The following is a 19751-nucleotide window of genomic DNA, read 5'->3' on the forward strand; positions in this document are numbered from 1 at the left end:
ACTCTTTGCAGCAGAAAAACTGCCTGCAAACACTACCCTCCGCCATCCATCACCTGTTTCCTTCCCTTAGACACTGAAAAGGAATGTGCAGAGAATGTTCTAACCAGGAACCTGCATCCACAGGACTCATCTCTTGCAACAAAACTGAAGATTTCACTACATCTCTCTTGTGCAAGTTTCTCATCTTAGCCTCTTGGGAGAAGGCAAATACTTGGTGGGGGGGTCTCTTCACCCATCTACCCTGTCCCAGGAAAATTGTGTGAAGAATTTTTGATAAACAGATTCTTTTAAAAACATTATAGGATGAATCATTCCCCTATTAGTTTGTGAAAGATGGGAAGAAAACATTTTAAAGCTGGCTGCAGTTGGAGTCTGTTGGCCTAAAAGGAAGGCAATTTGTTTCCTGGTAAGAAGACTGTTTTGTCTTAAAGGAAAATAGGTCAACGGGCCTTTGGGTTATAAAACAGGAGGCCCCACTGCCTTCCCAGACATAACCACAGAAGAGTCAAATTGTTCTGCCTTCTACAGGGACAGGAGTCTTCCTCTGTTGGGTGGGGCAGACAGAGTGTGGGAACCTGGGGAAAGTCAAAGGAGGGAAAGAGAGCCCTAGAGAAATGGGAGCAGATGGCTTACAGGACAGCCACGTGTTAGGGGACCGTGGGAAGGGCTGGAGTGCAGTGGGTTGATTCAGATAGTAAAGAGGAGGAAGACCTTGGAGTCTGGATAATGTGGGCACATCCAGGCAGCCCACACCTGGTTGCATAGTGAGTTTCAGGCTTGTAGTCTGTGTATATTGAATCTGCTTAAGGTAGGGCACACCATGGTCATACTGGACCCACAGGCTGTCAGTCCTGGGAGGACCGTCAGGCGAGATGGCTGGTGACCTGCCCAGGTTCACAGAGGCATTCAGTCAGCAGCAGAGATGGAGCCCGGGTCGCAGCCTCCTGACTGCCGTGGAGGAACTCTTCCAAGTAGAGGCCCCCCTTGGAGACAGAGACTGCTCCACTGGCCCGAGGGAGAACCCCTGGGAGGCCAGATTTCCACTGGGGTTTGCCAGGACTGGACGGCCCTGTGGGGCGCCTGAAGATGCTGAGCGGCCCTCGGAGAAGGAGAGAGGAGTTGAGGTTGGTGTGTCCTGTGTTTGGATTATTCCCTGCCTCTGGTGCTACCGGGAGTTGGGGCTGTATGTGCCTTTCATCCTAGCTCTGTGGCTTTGCCCCCTACCCAGAGCTGAGGGGAGACCTGCACCCTCAGTTTGCATCTGTGCCCGTTACAGAACAGAACTCAGCCCTGTGTGGCCGAGGGGTCCTGTGAATGGGGAGGCAGGGTGCCAGGGAGGGAGAGGAAAAGCTGAAGGGTAAAAACATGGAATGTGTCATGGGAGCAAGGACCCAGAGGGAAGAGAAGGTTGTCCAAAGTATCAGACCGCAGTCACTGAGGGCAGTCTTCCATTATCCGTTACCCTGGTGTTAAGACCCCTGACTAGAGGTCAAGGTAATTAAACAGGCAGAGGAAGTGACCTAAGACACCAGAGAAAGAAGGTACAGTAGGAAAAGCACTAAAAATGGACCAAATGGACTGGCCTGATTAATTAAGATACACACCCAGTCATCTTGGAGGAGGGGAAGTAGAGGTGGCTGGGCGGAGGCTGGGAAGGCAGCGGGCAGGCTGGAAGGGGGTCAGGAGTTAGGAGGGAGGAGGCTAGTTCTAGAGGGTGGGCGGAGGCAGTTCCAGGGCTGGGACAGGCTTGTGGAGGAAAGATGGGAGACGCTTCACGCCCCCACCACCCTGAGCACCCCCAGCAGCTCAGCCTCCTCGGAGGACATGGATAGTCTCTCTCCAAAGGACTGACATCAGTCTCAAGGATTTTCAGCCCCTTCCTCCTTCCACCCCAAAACCTTTTATGAGAGAAAAAGCCTGTAAGTACCACTTCAATGCAATGGTCAGTCAGTCAGTCAGTCAACAAACATCCCACAGCAATGCTGACTGGGTTGTCTCAGAGGAGTTCATAGAAGGGAATCATTGTTTTGGCAAACTCAGGGGAGCCTCAAAAGAGGCTGGGCTCTTAAACTACGCAGGCTTAAGGTGGAACATAGAAGAAAACTGACAAGGTCTGAGCAGAAGCCCATTGCAGTAGCCTGGCTGATCACAGAGTTTGGTCTGGGGTAGAGACATGGGTCAGCGAGGAAGAGGAACAGTGCAAGCACATGGCCTGGGTGTGCGTCAGAGATGACCAGAGAAGGCGTCAAGGACTAAGGGCCATTTTTGCTGGGCCTTGAAGGATTTTCCTGAGAGAATTAAAAGAACCAGTCCTGGAGATAAGAAAGTTTTGATAGTGCAGGAGGACCCAGACTCGTTTGGTTCCTCTGGGGTTCATTACTGTTGTGTTCCCATCTTCTGATGAAGAAACTGAAGACTGAGAGGTGAAGTGACTTCCCCAGGATCCCATGGCTACTCTCTCTCTCTCCTCCCTGCCCCTACTTCCCCCTGGGACCCTAGGGTCCCTGTGAGTCCTTCTCATCTGGGCCTCTCCCAGCATCCCACTGCAAAGCCTTGTTCATTTCTATGCCCTGAATGCTTAGGAGAGTTCCTAGCCAAGAGAAGGGGCTTATTGAATAGCTGGTGAAGATATAAAGTAATTTCCTTTTGATAAGAAGGAGGAGGGTATAGTTCAGTGGTAGAGCATGTGCTTGGCATGCACGAGGTCCTAGGTTCAATCCCCAGTACTGCCATTAAAAAAATAAAATAAAATAAACCTAACTATCCTCCCCCCAAAAATTCGATAAATTTTTTTTTAAAATGAAAAGTGAGGGGTTGTCCATCCCAAATTCCCAGGTTAATGCCATAAAGACAGAAAGGGAATCACAAATTAAATTAAGTACTTAATATGTCCCAGGCACTTGAAGGTTTTTCTTTTCTCTTTTTACTTTTTTTATATAATAAAAATAATATGATTAAGTAAATTAATAACATAATAAATGCTCTCAGACTCATCACCCAGCATGAGAGAGAAAGCACGACAACACTCACATCTTCCTGTGTGCCCTCGCCCATTGTGATGGTTAACTCCATGTGTCAACTTGACTGAGCTAAGGGATACCCAGTAGCTGGTAAAATTATTTCTGGGTGTGTCTGTGAGTGTTTCCAGAAGAGATTAGCATTTGAATCGGTCAACCGAGTTGAACAGGTGGGCCTCACCAGTGCAAGTGGGCACCATCCGATCTCTTGAGGCCTGAACAGAACAAAAGGCAGAGAAGGGTGAATTGCTCTCTCCATCTTCCCCTGCCCTTGGACAATAGTGTTCCTGGTTCCTGGGCCTTCAGACTCTGACTAGGGCTTACACCACTGGCCCCCAGATTCTCAGGCCTTCAGACTCAGACACCAAAGTCTTTCCTGGTTCTCCAGGTTGCAAATGGTAGATCGTGGGACTTCTTGGCCTCTATCTTCTAGATAATTGGTATAATAAATCTCTGGTTATCTCTCTTTCTATATATATCCTATTGGTTCTGTTTCTCTGGAAAAGTCTAATACAACCATCCTTTCCCCTGCCTCTCTCCACCAGATGTAACCAAGTCAGAATCCTGAGTTTATCATTCCTTTTCTTTAAAACTATCATTCCAGAAAATAAATTGTTTGATTTTAGTTGATTGTAACTCTATTAAAAGGGTACCATACTGTGTTTAATCTGGGACTTACCTTCTTACGCCATTTATGTTGGTAAAATTCCTCTAAATAGTTGTGTGTTAATTGTAATTACACTTCATTCCTTTTAACTTCTATCAATATGATGTAATCAGTTTATCTACTCTGTGTGCAAGGTACTACATCCATGATTTCATTTTATCCTTTTGGGAGTGGGGGCTGTGTGGGTATTTAAAAAAAATTGAAGTATAGTTGATTTATAATGTTGTGTTATAACCTAAAATGAAAAAAGATGATTTCATTTTATCTTGATTACAACCCTGTAATGTGAGAGGGAACCCCTCTCTGTTCCTGCTCAGAGTGCTTCAATCTGTTCTTCTTTTGTGATTCCCATTTTAAAGACGAAACTAGAAAAATCAAGTAACCTTCCTGAGATTACATAAATCATGAATGGTGAAGCCTGAATTTGGCCCCAGAGCTTAGGCCTTCTTTGAGAAGAGGGAAATAGTGGCTGCCCCAGGCTTCCTGACCTCAGCTCACCAGAATTACAGGCAGTACTCTGCCCTCTTTTCTATTGTCCTTTCTGTGAACTTCCAATGCATCATGTAATTCCAGGAGTGTTCTAATGACCCTGGCTCCAACCAACCTAGCCCAGTCCTGGTACAAGATTCCCAGAGCTGTGTTGGGCCTCATTGCTCCATAGGGAACTACGTGCCAGCCTGAGTGGGACCCGCTTGATGGAGGAGAAGAAAGGAGTGGAGAGTTCACTTGAGGAGCCAGGGAGAATTGGGGGGCTGGGTTGTTGACCATGCTGCCCTTTCCTCAGGCTACTCTCTAGCCTAGAATCTAAACTGTGGATGCCTCTGCTCCGTGTGGCCAGGTACTCATGCAGCATGGAATGGCCACCAGAGCTTAGAAACAAGGGTGGGGACACGAGTCTTCAGTTCACAGACCAGGCCACCTCCAAGTCCTGAGTTGTCCCTCTCACTTGAAACTGGGCCTTGGTGGTGCTAGTCGGGGGGTGAAATTTACTCAAGGGTCATAACTTAGTGCCTTGTGCCCTGGGTATCACTGACCCGAGCACTGCTCAGACTCAAAGGAGGCGTGAGCCAGTTTGTACGGTGGGGAGAAGGGCAGGACCCTCTCCTCCTAGAAACATGTGTACCTACTCCACCAACTTTTATGAGGCCCTGGAATGTTATTTGTTGGTGACCACCCAACCATCCCACCAACAAATGGAGTGCTTGAAGGGAGTTGCAGCTGACCTCTTAATGTGAAACAGCAAGACAAGGAGATGAGCTAAGAGGTAGGGTCTGTTTCTGCACATTTATCTCTGGTTATTAGACACTTTTAGAGGGAACATCTGTTTGTCTACTCTGGCTCCCATGTTACAGGCCCCATTTGAAGGCCAGCTTGGCCCCTTCTCTGACTGAATGGGGACTAAGTCATAAATTAGAGCCAGAAGAGGGACCTAGAATAAGAAGTCAGAGGGGGCTTTGCTCATCTCACCAATAAAGAGCAGATGGGTTCCTCAAATGACCAGCCTTCAAGTGAAGAGTGAAGAGAATGGAGGGAGCTCTTCCAGATGCACCTGGTGGTGCCCACTCTCATGGACTCATTTACTACAAGGTTTATTCTGTGGACAGCACCACTGGTCTAAGGCAGGACCTGGGAGTCAAACCAAAGCACACAGCTTGCTCACGCTTCCAAAGGTCCAAGGACCTGGGCTGGGCGCCATTATTTCACTTCTTCTTTGGTTTTAAACTTTGGATATTTGTTTTACGGGAGCAATATCTGTGTTTATAGTAGTACTTTCACGTCATCTCACAGGATGTCCTTAGGACGTGTACATGTTGGCTCACTCTCAGGTCAATAGGCCAATTAATTGTAGAAGAGGAAAAACTGTGTTTTCTTGTTATGTTCCTAAAGATATGTATAAGGACATAAAGTCAATACAATTGGTTAAAGTTCTCCGTTGTCCCTATTCTTGTGGCTATTTTTTCTCTAGCCCACATCTCCAATTTAATAGCCTGCTAGATATTTCTGCTTGGACACAACACTGTAATTTGAAATTCCCCGTGTGATTGCATGGTCCTTTTCCAGCTGTGATTGTCTATGAGTCCATGCCTTATATTAATAATGTCCCCCCAACACACTGATGCCTGATAGGTCTTCAAGTTATGCAGGTTCAAAATTTCATAACTCTGAAGTCGGCTTTACTCATTCTTCTTCCTTGTTCTTTGGGTTACTCCAGCAACCTCTCCAGTTTTCCGCTCCAGTGAATTACCAAGGCAGCTCCAGCTCTTCTAATAGCTTTGGCACCCATCCCTTCTGTTCTAAGCCATCAGCCCTCCAGCCCTGTCAGTTATGCCTTCATGATGCTTCTTGTAACCAGCCCCTCCTGGGGCTCCCAACATCAATGACTTGGCTGGGGTGCTTAGCATCTTTTACTTGGACCTTGGCATAGTCTCGTATCCAGATTCATCCCACTACAATTCATCCTGCAGAAGCTGCCATACCAGTTTTCTTAAATCACAAATCAAAACACCCTCCTGCTCAAAAATCTTCATTGGATGCCCTCTCCAGCAAAGAGAGTATCACCCTTTTGTTCCAGCTTTCAGGACCTCTGCAATAATGGCAACTTGCTTTTCCAGTCCTGTCTCACCTCGACTTTTCTTGTGCTCTGGTCGCTTTCAACCTATCTTTCTTTGCTCATGCTCTTCTTCTGCAATGCCCTTTCTCCCTTATCCATTTAAACTTTCTCCATGAAAACTTTAAAAACTTTTATTGAAGTACAGTCAGTTACAATGTGTCAGTTTCTGGTGTACAGCACAATGTACCAGTCATCTCCATGAAAACTTCTTGATTCTCATCCTTTCCTGTTATAAACTCTCATAGTACTTTGTTTATACTCATCGTGAGACAACACATTCCACTTCTGATAAACAGTTGGACAGACAGACATCCAGGAATTGCATCTCACTGAACTTTGTCTCCTCTGTAGAGCCTTTGTGCTTAGCCCATAGAAGCATCAAATAAATATTCACTAAACTGGCTCAGTCTCCTTGCCTCCATTCTCTCTCCTTGCCATTAACTCGTTTAAATAATCATCTAATAATAATGGCACTTTGTTTCTATACAACATTAAAGGTTATAAAACTCTTTCATATGCATTATTTCAACTGATTTTCATGAATAGCCTTTCAAGGCAGGCAGGAGAGAGATTATCCTCATTTTGTAGATAAGAAAACTGAAGCTCACAGGGGGAAAATAACTTGCCCAAAGCAACAAGATAGTAGGGAATGTAGCCATTAATGGAACCCAGAGAAGCATCCTGATATGCAGGGAAGACCAAGGAGGAGGGCAAGCAAAGTCCAAGTCCTCCCTAGAATCCCTTCTAACTTTATTGAGCATGATGAAGATATTCTAGGCCAGCCAGGGGCACCTCACATAAGGGATGTCAGTCAGGGAACTGGGTGATTACGTGACCATTTTCAATTTGTGTCTACTTTTTCCCTCTTCTCATGCCCCAGAAACAGGTTGATCATCACATGAGCACCAGGAATCTTGGACTCCTCCTTTCCCTCCAAATTAAGCCATAATCCCAGGCCTCCTTTCAGTGTGAACACTCAGTAGATTCTTGCTGCTCACAGCTCATCAGGGAGTCTCGTAGAGCTATGCCTGGAATTGCTCATGTGATGCTCTGGGACCTGGGCCTCACTGTCCCCTTTCTCTCACTCTCAGATATGACCCTTCATTTACTCATTCATTCACTCAACTATCCATCCATCCATCTGCTAAAAGACTCTTGAGTACCAGATCCATACACTATCATGTATTCCACCTCCTTATGACTCTTTCTGGCTCCTCAGTTCCAGACAGAAGAATCCTGCTAAGATAGCAATAGGCTAATGTGTTTTCTTTCTGGGTAATGCTTGTACATTTGAGTGGACATCATCAAGGAAATGTGAAGGCCTTATGAAAGAAAGGTGGTGGTTGAAGGTATTTTTGGATAAAAGGGGCCTTTTCCAAAACAGGCCTCATGTAGGACTTGGGTGGGTGGATGTCCAATTTCCTATTCCCCAAAGGTTACAACCTTCCTTTGTCCTCCAGTGCCACTGAAATCAAAGTGGGAAAGCTAACTTCCCAATGGTATTAGTGACAGCTGGGCTGCACAGCTTCTTTGCAGCCTCCCCTTACCAGAGCGCATCTTGGATGTTCTGACTGGATGTTGCCAGTGTTTAAAATCAGAATTTGAGGTGAGTGGGTATGGCAGGGGAAACCTTTGGGTTTTGATTACACTTAGGATGGTTGCACATTAAGTTTGGAGAAATAAAGAAATTCAAGAGCATAAATGCATGCTTGGTCCCAGAAACGTTAGGAACATACGTCCCACGCCTCCTCTCCCACCCTTACCTCCTTTGCCTTGAATGGATTCTGGCTGAGCTGCAGGGAGCCTTCTGGGATCCCTTCTGCCATGAAGCCTGTGGGGCTAGGACTTCTCAGTCATTCCTTCTTCACTCTTGGCAGGCGAGTGAAATAAAAGTCTTACTGGTTTATCTCGCAGCCTAGCAGAGAACCCTGCCTGGCAAAGGCAGACTGGTTGGTGAGGAAGAACTGGTGGCATAGAATGAGATGCTCCGATGGATCAAATTCTGTGAAAGCCTTGCAAACAGTTTTCCATTCTCACTTGGCAAATATAATCCCTGAGATCAGTTACTTTTTTTCAGGCGGCAAAATATTTCCCCTCCTCAAACTCTCCCTTTCCCCATTTACTCTATCAAAAGACTGTGTGTTCCTCTAGAGGTTTTGAAATGTCAGACATTTGAATAAATACTCTCATTTTGCTATCTTTCAATATGAATGAGTCACACTGAGTGGTATGATACACCATAAAGAATTTATTTATTTGTTCTCACTCTCCCAAAGTTTAGCAAAATAACTCAGACGTTGGTTTTTCTTTAACTTGCAAAAAAATGTCATTTCCCAGAGTCCAGAGCCCTCCAGAGCTCTGATGCCAGCAGGTTCAGTTCATATGTGCTTCTGATACAGGGCTGGCTTGCTGTATGGTTATATTAATACATACAGTTTGAATTTTTCCCCTACTGTGTGAAAACTTAATAGGAGCAGAAGAATAAATGAGAATTGCTATAAAAAATTAGAAGGTGATAGTAAATCCTCCTGGAGCAACCTTTATGTAGGGGCTTATGTTATCTTCTGTGGCCGATTGTAGCTTTTTTAGTAAATCCATGATACATCTCAGAAAAACGTGGTATTTTTGAATGGACAGGTCAATCAATCTTTTAGACTCAGCAATGAATTTTTCATAGTAATCAGAGAGGTAGTCTGAAAAATTCTGTAGTTTATATGTGAACTGCTGGTGGTAATCAGAAATGATTTCCTTCATTGCAACAGCCCAGCTTTTAATTATTTCCTGAGCACTGGTAGAAAGCTCTGCAATCTTCTCTTTCCCTTTTCCACCTGCATCGGCAAGGATGCTAAGATGTTCCTGGATATCTTTCTGCACAAATCGCTCAACTTGACGTGACAGCTGAGCAGCACCGACAGTGCATCTGGAATGCAAATCCTTAAGGACACCTACTAGGTTCTTGATCAGGCTGATAATCTTTTCTTCAAGTTCATAATATTTCACTGTCCAGCCAACCATACTTGGATCAAAATATTCTTTGCGAAGATCCTTTATGTACTGATGAAGATGCTGTAACTCTTGAAAAGCTTCCTGAAGTGTGTTTTGAACAAGTTCATTAAAATCACCAAAGTTAAGGTCTGGGTTTTCTTTCAGGAGTCTAAAAGCAAATGGAATATGTATGTTGAAGGTTGTGTTGGTCTTGTCTTGGGTATCATTAATGAGATAAGGAAATTTCTCCTTTAAGTGTTGAAGTTCTTCTTCTATCTCTTGGAAAATGCTTTGTAAAAATCTCTGAAGATCACTTAGCAGCTCTGTAATCTTGACAGACTGGAGGTCAGTAAATGCCTTTTGGACCTCTTCTGATAAAAGTTTCAGCAGCTTCCCATACTCCGAGATTAAATCTATCAGTTGATAACTCATCGAACCAAAAGGAAATGTAATCTTTTGGTCCTTGATTAATTCAGATTTCTGCATCAGGTCTTGGAAATAGGAAAACAGTATTTCTAACCCACTCCAGATTTTTGAATGTACCTGGGACAGTACCTTTCCTACTTCCATGATGACCATACTGCACAGTTCATCTCCAGTGTAGTTCTCAGCTCTTCCTGGGAGCTGGAATCTGATGAACTTCAGGAAATCAATGAATGAGTCAGTCACACGCTTGACTGTCACATTAGTTTCCTGAGCAACTCCTATTAAGCTGTCAAACACCCTATTCTGGAGTCTCTGGAAGTCACCTTGGTCCTCCTGAGCCAACAGTTCCTGGTACAGACTCTGGGCCTTGTCCTTCCACTGCTGGTAGGTTTTAGTGGTGCCTCTGGCTAGCCTTTGGAGCCTCATGTCCACCTCATCCGTCTGCCTCACAGCCTCTTGATAGGCCTGATCAGCGCTGCTCTGCAAACTTCTTCTCAGTTTTAAAGAAGCATCTTTCAGATCAAGTCCTGTGTACTCCCAGTGGTACTTGTTGACATAGTCATAAAAGGCCCCTGTGGCCTTGGGCACACTGTCCTTGAGAGAGCTTAGCAATTCGGACACTGCTGCTTCTTCCCAGTTAACTTTGATCTGAAATTCCTCATCTGATTCCTCATCCCTCATCTCAATTTTGAATATGTTGAATCTTTCATCTGGAGAGGACTAAAGCCAGCAAACAAGGATGAAAAGAACATATTTTCAATTATCTTGATTACATAATAGACTACACTAAAACTTCATTAGCAGTTAAAAGTAAAGACCAGAGGATCATTCATATCCTGATGGGGATTTATCTTTCATGTGTTTGTCTTATGGTTCAGCAAGTCCACTCTTGTTAATTCCTCTTTAACATATGCCCCAGAAAGGATAACATTATGCAAGGCATTTACAGAGTTTAACATTAAGGCCTTTCTAGGACTGAAGATTAGAAGAGGAGGAAGAGAAGGGGGAAGAGAAGGGAAGAAAGACACAGGAAAAGACTAACTTAGAGAAAGGAGAAGTAGCAAAAAAAGAAAAAAGTCCAGAGCCCATGTAGCAGAGACTTAGAAGATCAGTATCACAAGCCATCCATCCTCCAAGCCTATGACAAACTTCAGGAATAGAACCTGATTATTTCTTCTCCTCTCCTAAAGCATCATTAATGTGGCCCTGGCAGAGCTTATAAAGTACATGAGAGAAATTTGGCATATCTCACCTAACTATTGTGGAGAAGAATTTTTAAGCTTCCAATACTCCAGAAACCATGATCTGAAAATTGTACTCAGCATATGGCAGAGTATGTCCATGATTTAGGTGATGAGGCATAATCCTCATCTTTCTAGGTTTGCCCAAATGTAATAAAATAATAGTGCTAATATGAGGTCATGTGTGCATCTAATAAAATCAATAAAAGACTCCCAATACTTTCTGGACAATAGTTCCCCACAAAAGAAGTTCAGCTTGCTCACTGCTTGTGTTTTACCTAGTTTGGGAAAGCCCCAAGCTAACGCTTAGTACTGACTTAAATTTATCTGCCCATATTCTCTACTTGCTCTTGGGGCGTGTGGCCCCTTAGATGGGACTCACCTGAGGTTGGTAGTAGAGGTTCAGTTTCCACAAGGTATCATTATCTTCCAAGTCGATGCCGACGGTGCCTATGGCTGGGGAGGCTACCGAGGAGGAGAGGTGGTTCTCACCCTCTTCGTAGCGCAGACGGACATCAGTCAGTGTTGGGCTAGTGATGTTAAGAAGAACCTTTGCATCCCAGTACCTGAAAGCAGAAAAGCAGATGAGCCATCATGAAAGGGCTATGGAGGTGGCAAACATCACAGTGACTGGACAAGAGGTGAAAATGAAACTTCCATACCTGAGTTCTTGATATTGGCCATCTTCCTGATATTCTGCACTGATGTCACGGTGTGCAAATGTTCCTGTAGTATTAGAGACTAACATGCCATCTTCGATTTTGTGTGTTCCTACAACTGAATGGGAGAGAGTTTGTATTTCATTAGATTAGTAATTGCAGGACAAAAACATTTTTATTGTGAAAATATGGGGAATTCTGTCTTAACTAAATGCCTTACTTATATGTTTGAAACACGCAGTCCTTATTTTTAAAAAAATAGGAGACATTATTCGTCCTAAAATGATTACAGAAAAATCTATTTTCCTTGAACCTATTCCTTTGGAATGTCAGTAGGTTTTCTACAGGATGGTTTGTACATGTATAACCTTCTGTATCACCTTCCCTCTTCTTTCAAATTGGGCTAGAGAGATCAATTTTGCTTCTAGTCATAATCTAAATGCATACTTATTTATTCACAAGTCTCACTGAAAAAATATAGCCTGTAGGAGGGGAGTCAGGAAATTTCCTTACCATAGAGGTCATATTCCAGGAACTGAATGGTTGAGCTGCATGTGGAATACAGGAATGTTTCAACATGATCTTCTTTGTTTTTCAAACCAGCACTCCAACTGGCATTGTACAAGGGAGAGGCCACCCTGAAGCGTGCAGTCAGTGTTCCAAAGGAAGGGATGAAAATTCCAGCAGGTACAGAGAACTTAATGGAAGGAACTTCAATAGTCTGCTCAGGCATGTTGACAGTCAGCTGCTTGAAGCCTGCAGTGTTGCTGGTCACCTCATTTAGGTATAAAACAGCACTGCCAACAGAAATACTTTTTGGAAGGGTGAAGTGGGACACAGTTAACTGAGTTGCAGGCACAGTTATCTCAAAAAAGGGAACTGAGGAGGCTTCTGGTTTGGAATATTGTGTTATCCCAACATCAACTTTGGGGAATTTCACTTTGAGTAGTGCTGGGATGTTGAGGGCAAATGGCAGTGTACTTAGCTTCTTGTAGATTTTTATTTCACCAAAGTCAAGTGTGTAGGATGGAACCTGAGATCTGTAAAGGGGATGTGGAATGCAGGTGTGACAAGAACGGAATTTAGATTATCCAGTTTCAGCCCAGGAATAATAAATTTATCATCCAGTTCTTGCATAGGGATAGCAAAAGAATAGCCATTGGGGTTTTTGGTGTACACAAGGGCAACTGAAGCTCGGAGGTACTGTTTCCTATCAATGCTGGTGGTTACATCCAGCTTTAGGAGGTCCCATAAGCTCTTGTCATAAACTGGCAGGATAACGTCTTTGAGGAACCACAGGTACCCTTCCAAGGAGCCTGTGATGTCAAGGAGTGCCTCTTCTTTGTCATTGGAAAGCTGTACATTGTTCTGGAGAGACCCAGAATGAACCTGGACCTGACTTTTCCAGCTGATTTTCTGGTTCTCAGTGTTGGCATGCAGGGACACTTCCTGGCCAAGGTAATTGACATTAAGGAGGGAATTGGGCTGACGTGCATGGACCTGAACAAGGGCTTCTATTTTCCACAGGGAGAGCTCCAGGGTGGCTTTGCTTGTTTGCTCTCCGGATGTTAAAATGAGGCCCTTTAGCTGTAAGTGGTTTTTCATATTGTGTTCCCAGATGGCATATATGCGTTGAAAAGTGGCTTCTCCAGCATAACTTTCTTTTACTTCAATGTTCCAGATACCATCAACTTTGGAAGCTCCTTGCAGCTTCACAGAAGATCGAGTACCTTTGGAATTCAAATAAGTGCTGGCCTCACTGGCAATAATTCCTGAATATTCCCGTGAAAGGACAGAACCCTTGACATCTCCTTTGGTAGATGACTCAATAGAAAAGTAAGAGGTGAGGCTTTCTAAGCTGAGCTTATGGTCAACTGCCCCCATAGCAGTAGAGTACAGTTTGGGGGAATTGAAATTATACTTTAATTCAATGGATGAAGAGACAGTAGGTTTTGACTTGGTATTTCCGTTAAGCTCTTGCTTGAAATTCATTCTCAGAATTGGAATGTGGACTCTTGCAGTAGTTGTCACTGATGCATCCACGCTTTTCTTGGTGAAGCTAATGGTACTGTCATGACTGCCTGCCATGAATCTGTTATTACTCAGAGACAAAGCTGTGGCTAACTTCAACCCTCTTTTCCTTGTCACACTTGAGGTGCCCTCTAATTTGTACTGCAGGGCATTGATGACAGAAGAAGAGGAAGTAAGAAAATGAGCAACAATATCTGATTGGTTATAAAGTCCAACATTGGTATTCAGTGTGATGACACTTGATTTAAAGGAAAAGTCATAGGTAATATTGCCCATGGCTGGAATTAAAATTTTGTTTGGGGTACTCAATCCCTTGAGCTCTGGGAGAGAAAGCTCAAGAAGATTCCTGGGGACATGAAGGGCTGGCAGCTCTAGGAACGGCAGGACTAATGTGTATGAGGGCACATAGACACCAGAGCCTGGAATGGTGATGCTGGGAGTGCTAATCTCTTTTGGGATCACATAGCCGTACGGCAACATCTCCATGGTGAACGGAGACACTTCGATGTTGATAACTGGAATAGTATATCCAGGAATTTGAAAGGTCTTGGGCTGCTCGTTGAGGGATTTTTCAACCTTGTACTTATCAAATGTAGTTTTTGCTTCATTATACGATTTGTTAAAAAAATATAAGGCCTTGTTTCTGACTTTCTCAAAATGCCTGTTGAAGGAATGGATGTTATGATTGATAAGCGCATAAAATGCATCCAAAGGAACTGAGATGGAATGCATGTCTTTGTTTTTCTTATACTGAGCCTTCACACTTAGATCAAAGGACTGCTTTGTTGTTTTCAAGAATCCTTTCAAGCCCGTCTTTTCCCATAAGGAGATATCCTTCACCTGGGGAGTTGTGAGCCTTATGTAAGGTAGAGTCACTTCAGGGATTGTTAAAGGAATGTTTAAGAAATCCAGGTTGGCTTCTCCATTTATTCCTACGTAGGCCTCAGTGATTTTCTCATTGTTTACAGCAGAGAAATTTTGATTGTACTTATAGTGGTTGAACCTGGCACTTGCTTGCCAACTTGCTTGCTGGGCACTAGGACTCAGAGACAGTGCATAGTTGTTCAGGAAGTCTATCTTGCCCGTTAGTTTTAATGGAAAACTAACTCTCAAATTTCCTTCGTTGTTTGTGGATGCAGTAATCTCATATGGCTGGGATGAAAAGAAAAGGGAATTTTTCAAAGTTCCAATAACTTTTCCATTTAAATGAGCATCATGGTTGCCAGTTATCTCTGCCTTCCCTTCTCCAAGCAGGACCATGCCTTTGGCAGTGAGAACACTTCGGCCCACATACTGGCATTCGGCTTGTGACTGGACTTCAAATTTAGAAAAGTTGAGGAAGCCAGATTCATAAACCATACTTTGGTTTACTCTTAGGTATTTGCTATATATCTTATTAGACAATCCAAAGGAAGTGATGGGTCCCTCCACAGTAAAGCGAATTTGTGATTCATGTGTTCCCTCATCTGAGAACTTGTGGCGTGCCAATTTCCAGGATCCTGTTCCAGAAGAAGTCCATGCTATGTGTCTAGCTTCCAACAGAGTCTTGATTTCATTGCGCAGGTCAGCCTGACTGGAGAAGTCCAGTTTGGGGATGTTCAATTTGTGGAAGTACTTTGTGTTGCTGTCCAGGGTAAGCTGATTAGTTATCTTGACGAGCACACCATTACTAAGCTCCAGTGTATTTTTTTCTGTGTGTAAACCTGCCACTGTGTTTGATTTTCCCTCAATAACCTTCCCAAAAAATAGCACTTCACTCTCGTGCTCTGTTTTCAGGTACTTGCTGGAGAACCTCACAGTCTCCTTCAGAACCAGTGGCTTAATCTTAGGGTCTGACAGTTGTGCATTTGCTTGGAAATCAAAATTGAGGACTTCTAATTTGGATTTTCCTTCGGCAGTGAAGGAAGCTTCAATCTCTGCCTTACTAGCTGAAGCAGTTGCATTCTGAATGTTAGCATTTGCATCTAATACGAAAAGGGGAGACTGGATTTTCAAAAGGCCATACAGCTTACCAAAAGTAGGTACTTCAATAGTGTGTGAGATGTGGGGAAGCTGGAATTCTGGTATGCGAAGGTCAGAAACTTGGAAATCTGTAAGGTTGAGATTTGGAATTACAAATTCTGGCACTGTGATTTCTGGTAAGTGGAAGTCTGGCAGAGTGATTCTAGCAAGAATAGTGTCCACCCCGTTCAGATCCCTCAGGTACACTTCCGGGACTGGCCACTGCAGCTCACTGTTCAGCATTTGGTCAATGGTTCTGATGATCTTTGCTTTTATTTCTACCAAGTCAATTGTAAATGAAGGGATGTGGAAGGTATTGAGGACAGTAAATTCTGGAGTGGCAAATCTGGATGGGATTTTTATATCTTTCAACTTTTTGAAGTTTATCTGAACCGATGGAATCTTCAGATCTGTCAGGGGGACTGTGAAGTCAGGAGTCTGGTATGTAGCCTCCTGAAGGGCATGGAGACTGACTTCAAAGGCAGGTATGGTCCCGAAGGTGGTCTGGATTTCGGGAACAGTGAACCCTTGTTCTACCAATGCTTTCAGGTTTTCAGCCCAGTCTTGGATAGAATACTGTTCTGCAAAGTCAGTCAGGTTCTTAGCAGCAAGACTCCACCAATCAGAAATGTAAGTGACAAGTGTGTTGTAAACCTGGCCAACTAGGAACAGGTATCGCTGAGCTTCCCGCTGCAAATCCATTTGATACATTCGGTCTCGTGTGTCTTCCAGGATCTCTTGGAATTTGGCTTTCATGTGAACTACAGACGTGGAATTTAAAGTCCCCTGTAGCCAATCAAAGAATACAGTTATTTTGGTGGCACCTAGGTTTTCCATATAGGCTGAGACCACGGACTTCACGTCCTCTGCAAACAGTTTCAGTGCTTTAGCTTTCTGTGGAAGTTCCAGAGCCTGAATTTCACCATTGATTCTCTGAGTCACCTCACAAATTTGATTATTGGTTTTATCTACAAACTGGTGGTAATCAAATGACCTTAATGTCTTTACCAACATGTCGAGGAATTTGTTTACTTCTTCAACAACTTGTTTAAAAGATAATGCTTCAAGCTGTTTGAGAGCAGCATCAATAAACCCAGTCAATTTCTCAACATGATCTTCGATCTTGACTTGTTGGAGGACACTGCTTAGCTTCTGAACAGTCTCCTGCAACTTGTATTGGTGGACCAGCTGCACTGATTTATTCATTAAAATCTGGATGTGTTGGTCTATTTCATGCATCTTAATTAACTCATGGACCATGCCTCTGAAAGCATTGATTTCCTCAGTTACTTCAAAATCTTCAAACAGACTTACAACACAGTATTTGATATATTCAATAATCTCCTTTATTCTTCGAAATGGAATTGTAGTTCTCAACTGATCTAAAAGCACTCTGACATCAATAGCTTCAACCAGTTGTTTTAACCTTTCAGCAAGGTGTTGGATGTCTATATTCTGAATCTGTGTCTTGAACCGTTGTAATTTTTCTTGTATCTGGATTCTGATTTGATACTCAGTATCCATATTTTGAACCCAAGATGCAGTACTACTTCCAATTTTGTTAAAATTAATCTTTTCAATAAACAAATATAGATCATGGATTTTCTTTACTAAATTTACACGGATATGATAATGTTCATCAAGAATTTTCAATTTTTCAATGATTTGATCAATAATCTTAGCAATAGCTGCCTTAAAATCATGTAAATCATAATTATCTTTAATATACTGATCAAATTGTATCACATATGTTTGTAGTTGAGATAGTTTCTCATTAAGCTTGATTTTGGCATTGTCTAATGCCATTTGTAAATCATTTTCTGAAATTCTGTAATTTTTTGTGAAAGCAGTTAGTTTCTCCTTGGCACTCAAAACTTGTCTCTCCCAATTGAATGCATTCAGATAATCATTAACTTGCTGTGGAAGTCTGCCCAGAACTGCTACGTATTTTGTCATGGGTTGATCAATATTGATGCGTTTCAGTTCTCTCTGTATAGCTTCCAGTGTAACTATAACTGCTCCCCGAGTCTTCTCAAAATATTGTGGCAGGATTTTAAAGAATGGGAGGTTGATGGTGTGCACATCTTGGTTCTTATCATATTTCACAGAAGCAACAATAGTGAATTTTTGGGGCTGGTCAACAGCATCCCTCATCTTTAAAGCATCAATTACATTGACGGGCTTGTTGAGTAAAAATGGTACCGTGATAGGGATGTCCAGCATAGTGAGGTCAGCCAGGGCTCGTCCACTGAGCTCAACACCAACTTTGTCTTTAGTGTTGTAAGCATCCAATTCCTGGCTGTATTCATTTTGGTTCAACTGTGTCTTGAGTCTCCAGGTGCCTGTCTGCTCGGCCAGCGTGAGCAGGGCACTGACTTTGTGATCAAGAGCAGTACTCATGCTCCTGTTGGACATGAGACGGTGACTTGTGGAGCCTCTGTAATCATGAGAGAAAGTAAAGGCCAGAGGTTCTGCTTTCAACAGAAGTTTGCTATACAGTTGCCCAATGTGTTGTCCCCAGAGAACCAGTTTCCCGTTGCCATTTGTATGTGTGTCGACGGTCACTGTGAATGGGGCCATCACAGAGCGGAAAACATTGCTGAAGTGCAGTGAGTCCGAATTGTAGTTTGTACTGATGTCAATGGCTGAAGCTAGCCCAGCGATGTTTGTGTTGAGCCGGTGGCTAAACTCTGTTCCCTGCCCCTTAGCTACAGTGTCTGCTTTATAACTTGCTGATAAGTCAGCATAAGAAATAGTGTAGATGTGTTTTATTTCATTATTTTGATAAGTTCCTTTTATGGTCCCGCCCACATTCAGCTTCAGGGGCTCTAGCCGTAATTTGCCAGTGTTGGTCACATCCAGAGCACTGAGTTTCAAGTCACTGTTTAAAGTAGTCACCAGAGAATAGGGCTGCAGCTTTAGATTAAAATTTTGCTTATAATACTTGTCAGAGCTATAAATGTTGTCCAGTTTGGAAGAGAAGTCGAGTGATAACCCTGCAATGTTCAGGTTGTTTGTGTAGTCAAGTTTCATTTCAGCATATGAGCCCATCATGTCATTTGAAAGCTTAAGCCCCTCCTGGTTGATTCTGAAGTTAAAAATGTTTTTGCTGTCGACACCCAGAATGATGGCCTGATAAGCGCTTCCCAGTGATACCTCCGTGAGGGCAGCTTTTCCATCTAAATTGAATTTTGCATTGTGTTCCCTGAAGCGGCCGTTTGTTGTTAATTTCATAGATGCTCCAGAGAGGCTGAGTGCCGCATTGAATTCATTCTCCAGCACCAGGGGACTATACTTCAAGTTGGTTGTTGCGCTGGTAGACACTCCATCTTGGGAAATCCTCAGTGTTGCCTTGTGAGCCCCACTATTGATTTTGTCCGTGCTCAAGATGTCAGCATTCAATTCAAGGCCATGAGAGTTTAGTGAGCCAGAAAGCAGGGTGAAGAACCTCAGTGACCTGTAGTCAGCGTGATACTCAGAACGCAGCAGGGCACTTTGCTTAGAGAAGGTCAGATCCACCTTGTTAGAAGTGGCGAAGTCCTCATACTTCCCATTGGTGTCGGATTTCAGGGTCAGCTCATAGTTCTCGTATCTCAGGGAAGCGGTATTTTTCATGATGCCACCTTGCAGATCCGACGTGGAGGTAAGGGAGACGGTTCCATCTTCGTAGCTTCCTATTATCTGGTTGGTGCCCTGGAGGTAGGAGGAATTAAACCTCAGATTGGATTCTCCACTTAGCCGGCCAGTGGTGGGGTCCCTCTGATAAGACAGGCCATATGCGCCTTTAGCATAGAACGAAGAGGCTCCAAGATGCCCATTGATCTTGACTTCTTTGACATACAAATGCTGTTTCTTTTTTGAGTCCAAATGGACTGAAGCAGATATCTGTGGTCCCCAGGCACTAGAGGCATCGAACATTAGCAAACTTTTTGAGGCTGGATTCTTTCCATTTTTTTCCATGTGACTGAATTTGACATTTGAATCCAGAAATTTGTGGTGAAGAGACCCATCACCTGATAAGGTGAGAGTATTCCTGTGGTCATAGGCTGTTTTTCCAGATCCTAACATAAAAATCAAAACATACTGGTTAAATTACATAACACATTTTCAGAA

At 43.4% G+C, this 19751-nt stretch overlaps 1 protein-coding gene and 1 long non-coding RNA gene across 3 annotated transcripts in view; one reads left to right on the forward strand and one right to left on the reverse strand.

Moving 5' to 3' along the window:
* The window catches only part of LOC116668909, a 161182-nt gene that overhangs the window by 128022 nt on the left and 13409 nt on the right, over positions 1-19751 (forward strand). The window lies entirely within an intron of this gene.
* APOB (apolipoprotein B) overlaps positions 8523-19751 on the reverse strand; it is a 39489-nt gene continuing 28260 nt past the window's right edge. The window contains 5 exon segments of the mRNA XM_032497103.1: positions 8523-10426; positions 11330-11513; positions 11610-11724; positions 12120-12644; positions 12647-19699. Coding sequence (XP_032352994.1) covers positions 8801-10426; positions 11330-11513; positions 11610-11724; positions 12120-12644; positions 12647-19699 — 9503 coding nt within the window. The 3' untranslated portion in view covers positions 8523-8800.

Source organism: Camelus ferus, chromosome 15 (assembly GCF_009834535.1).
Source record: "Camelus ferus isolate YT-003-E chromosome 15, BCGSAC_Cfer_1.0, whole genome shotgun sequence".
NCBI classification, from domain to species: Eukaryota; Metazoa; Chordata; class Mammalia; order Artiodactyla; family Camelidae; genus Camelus; species Camelus ferus.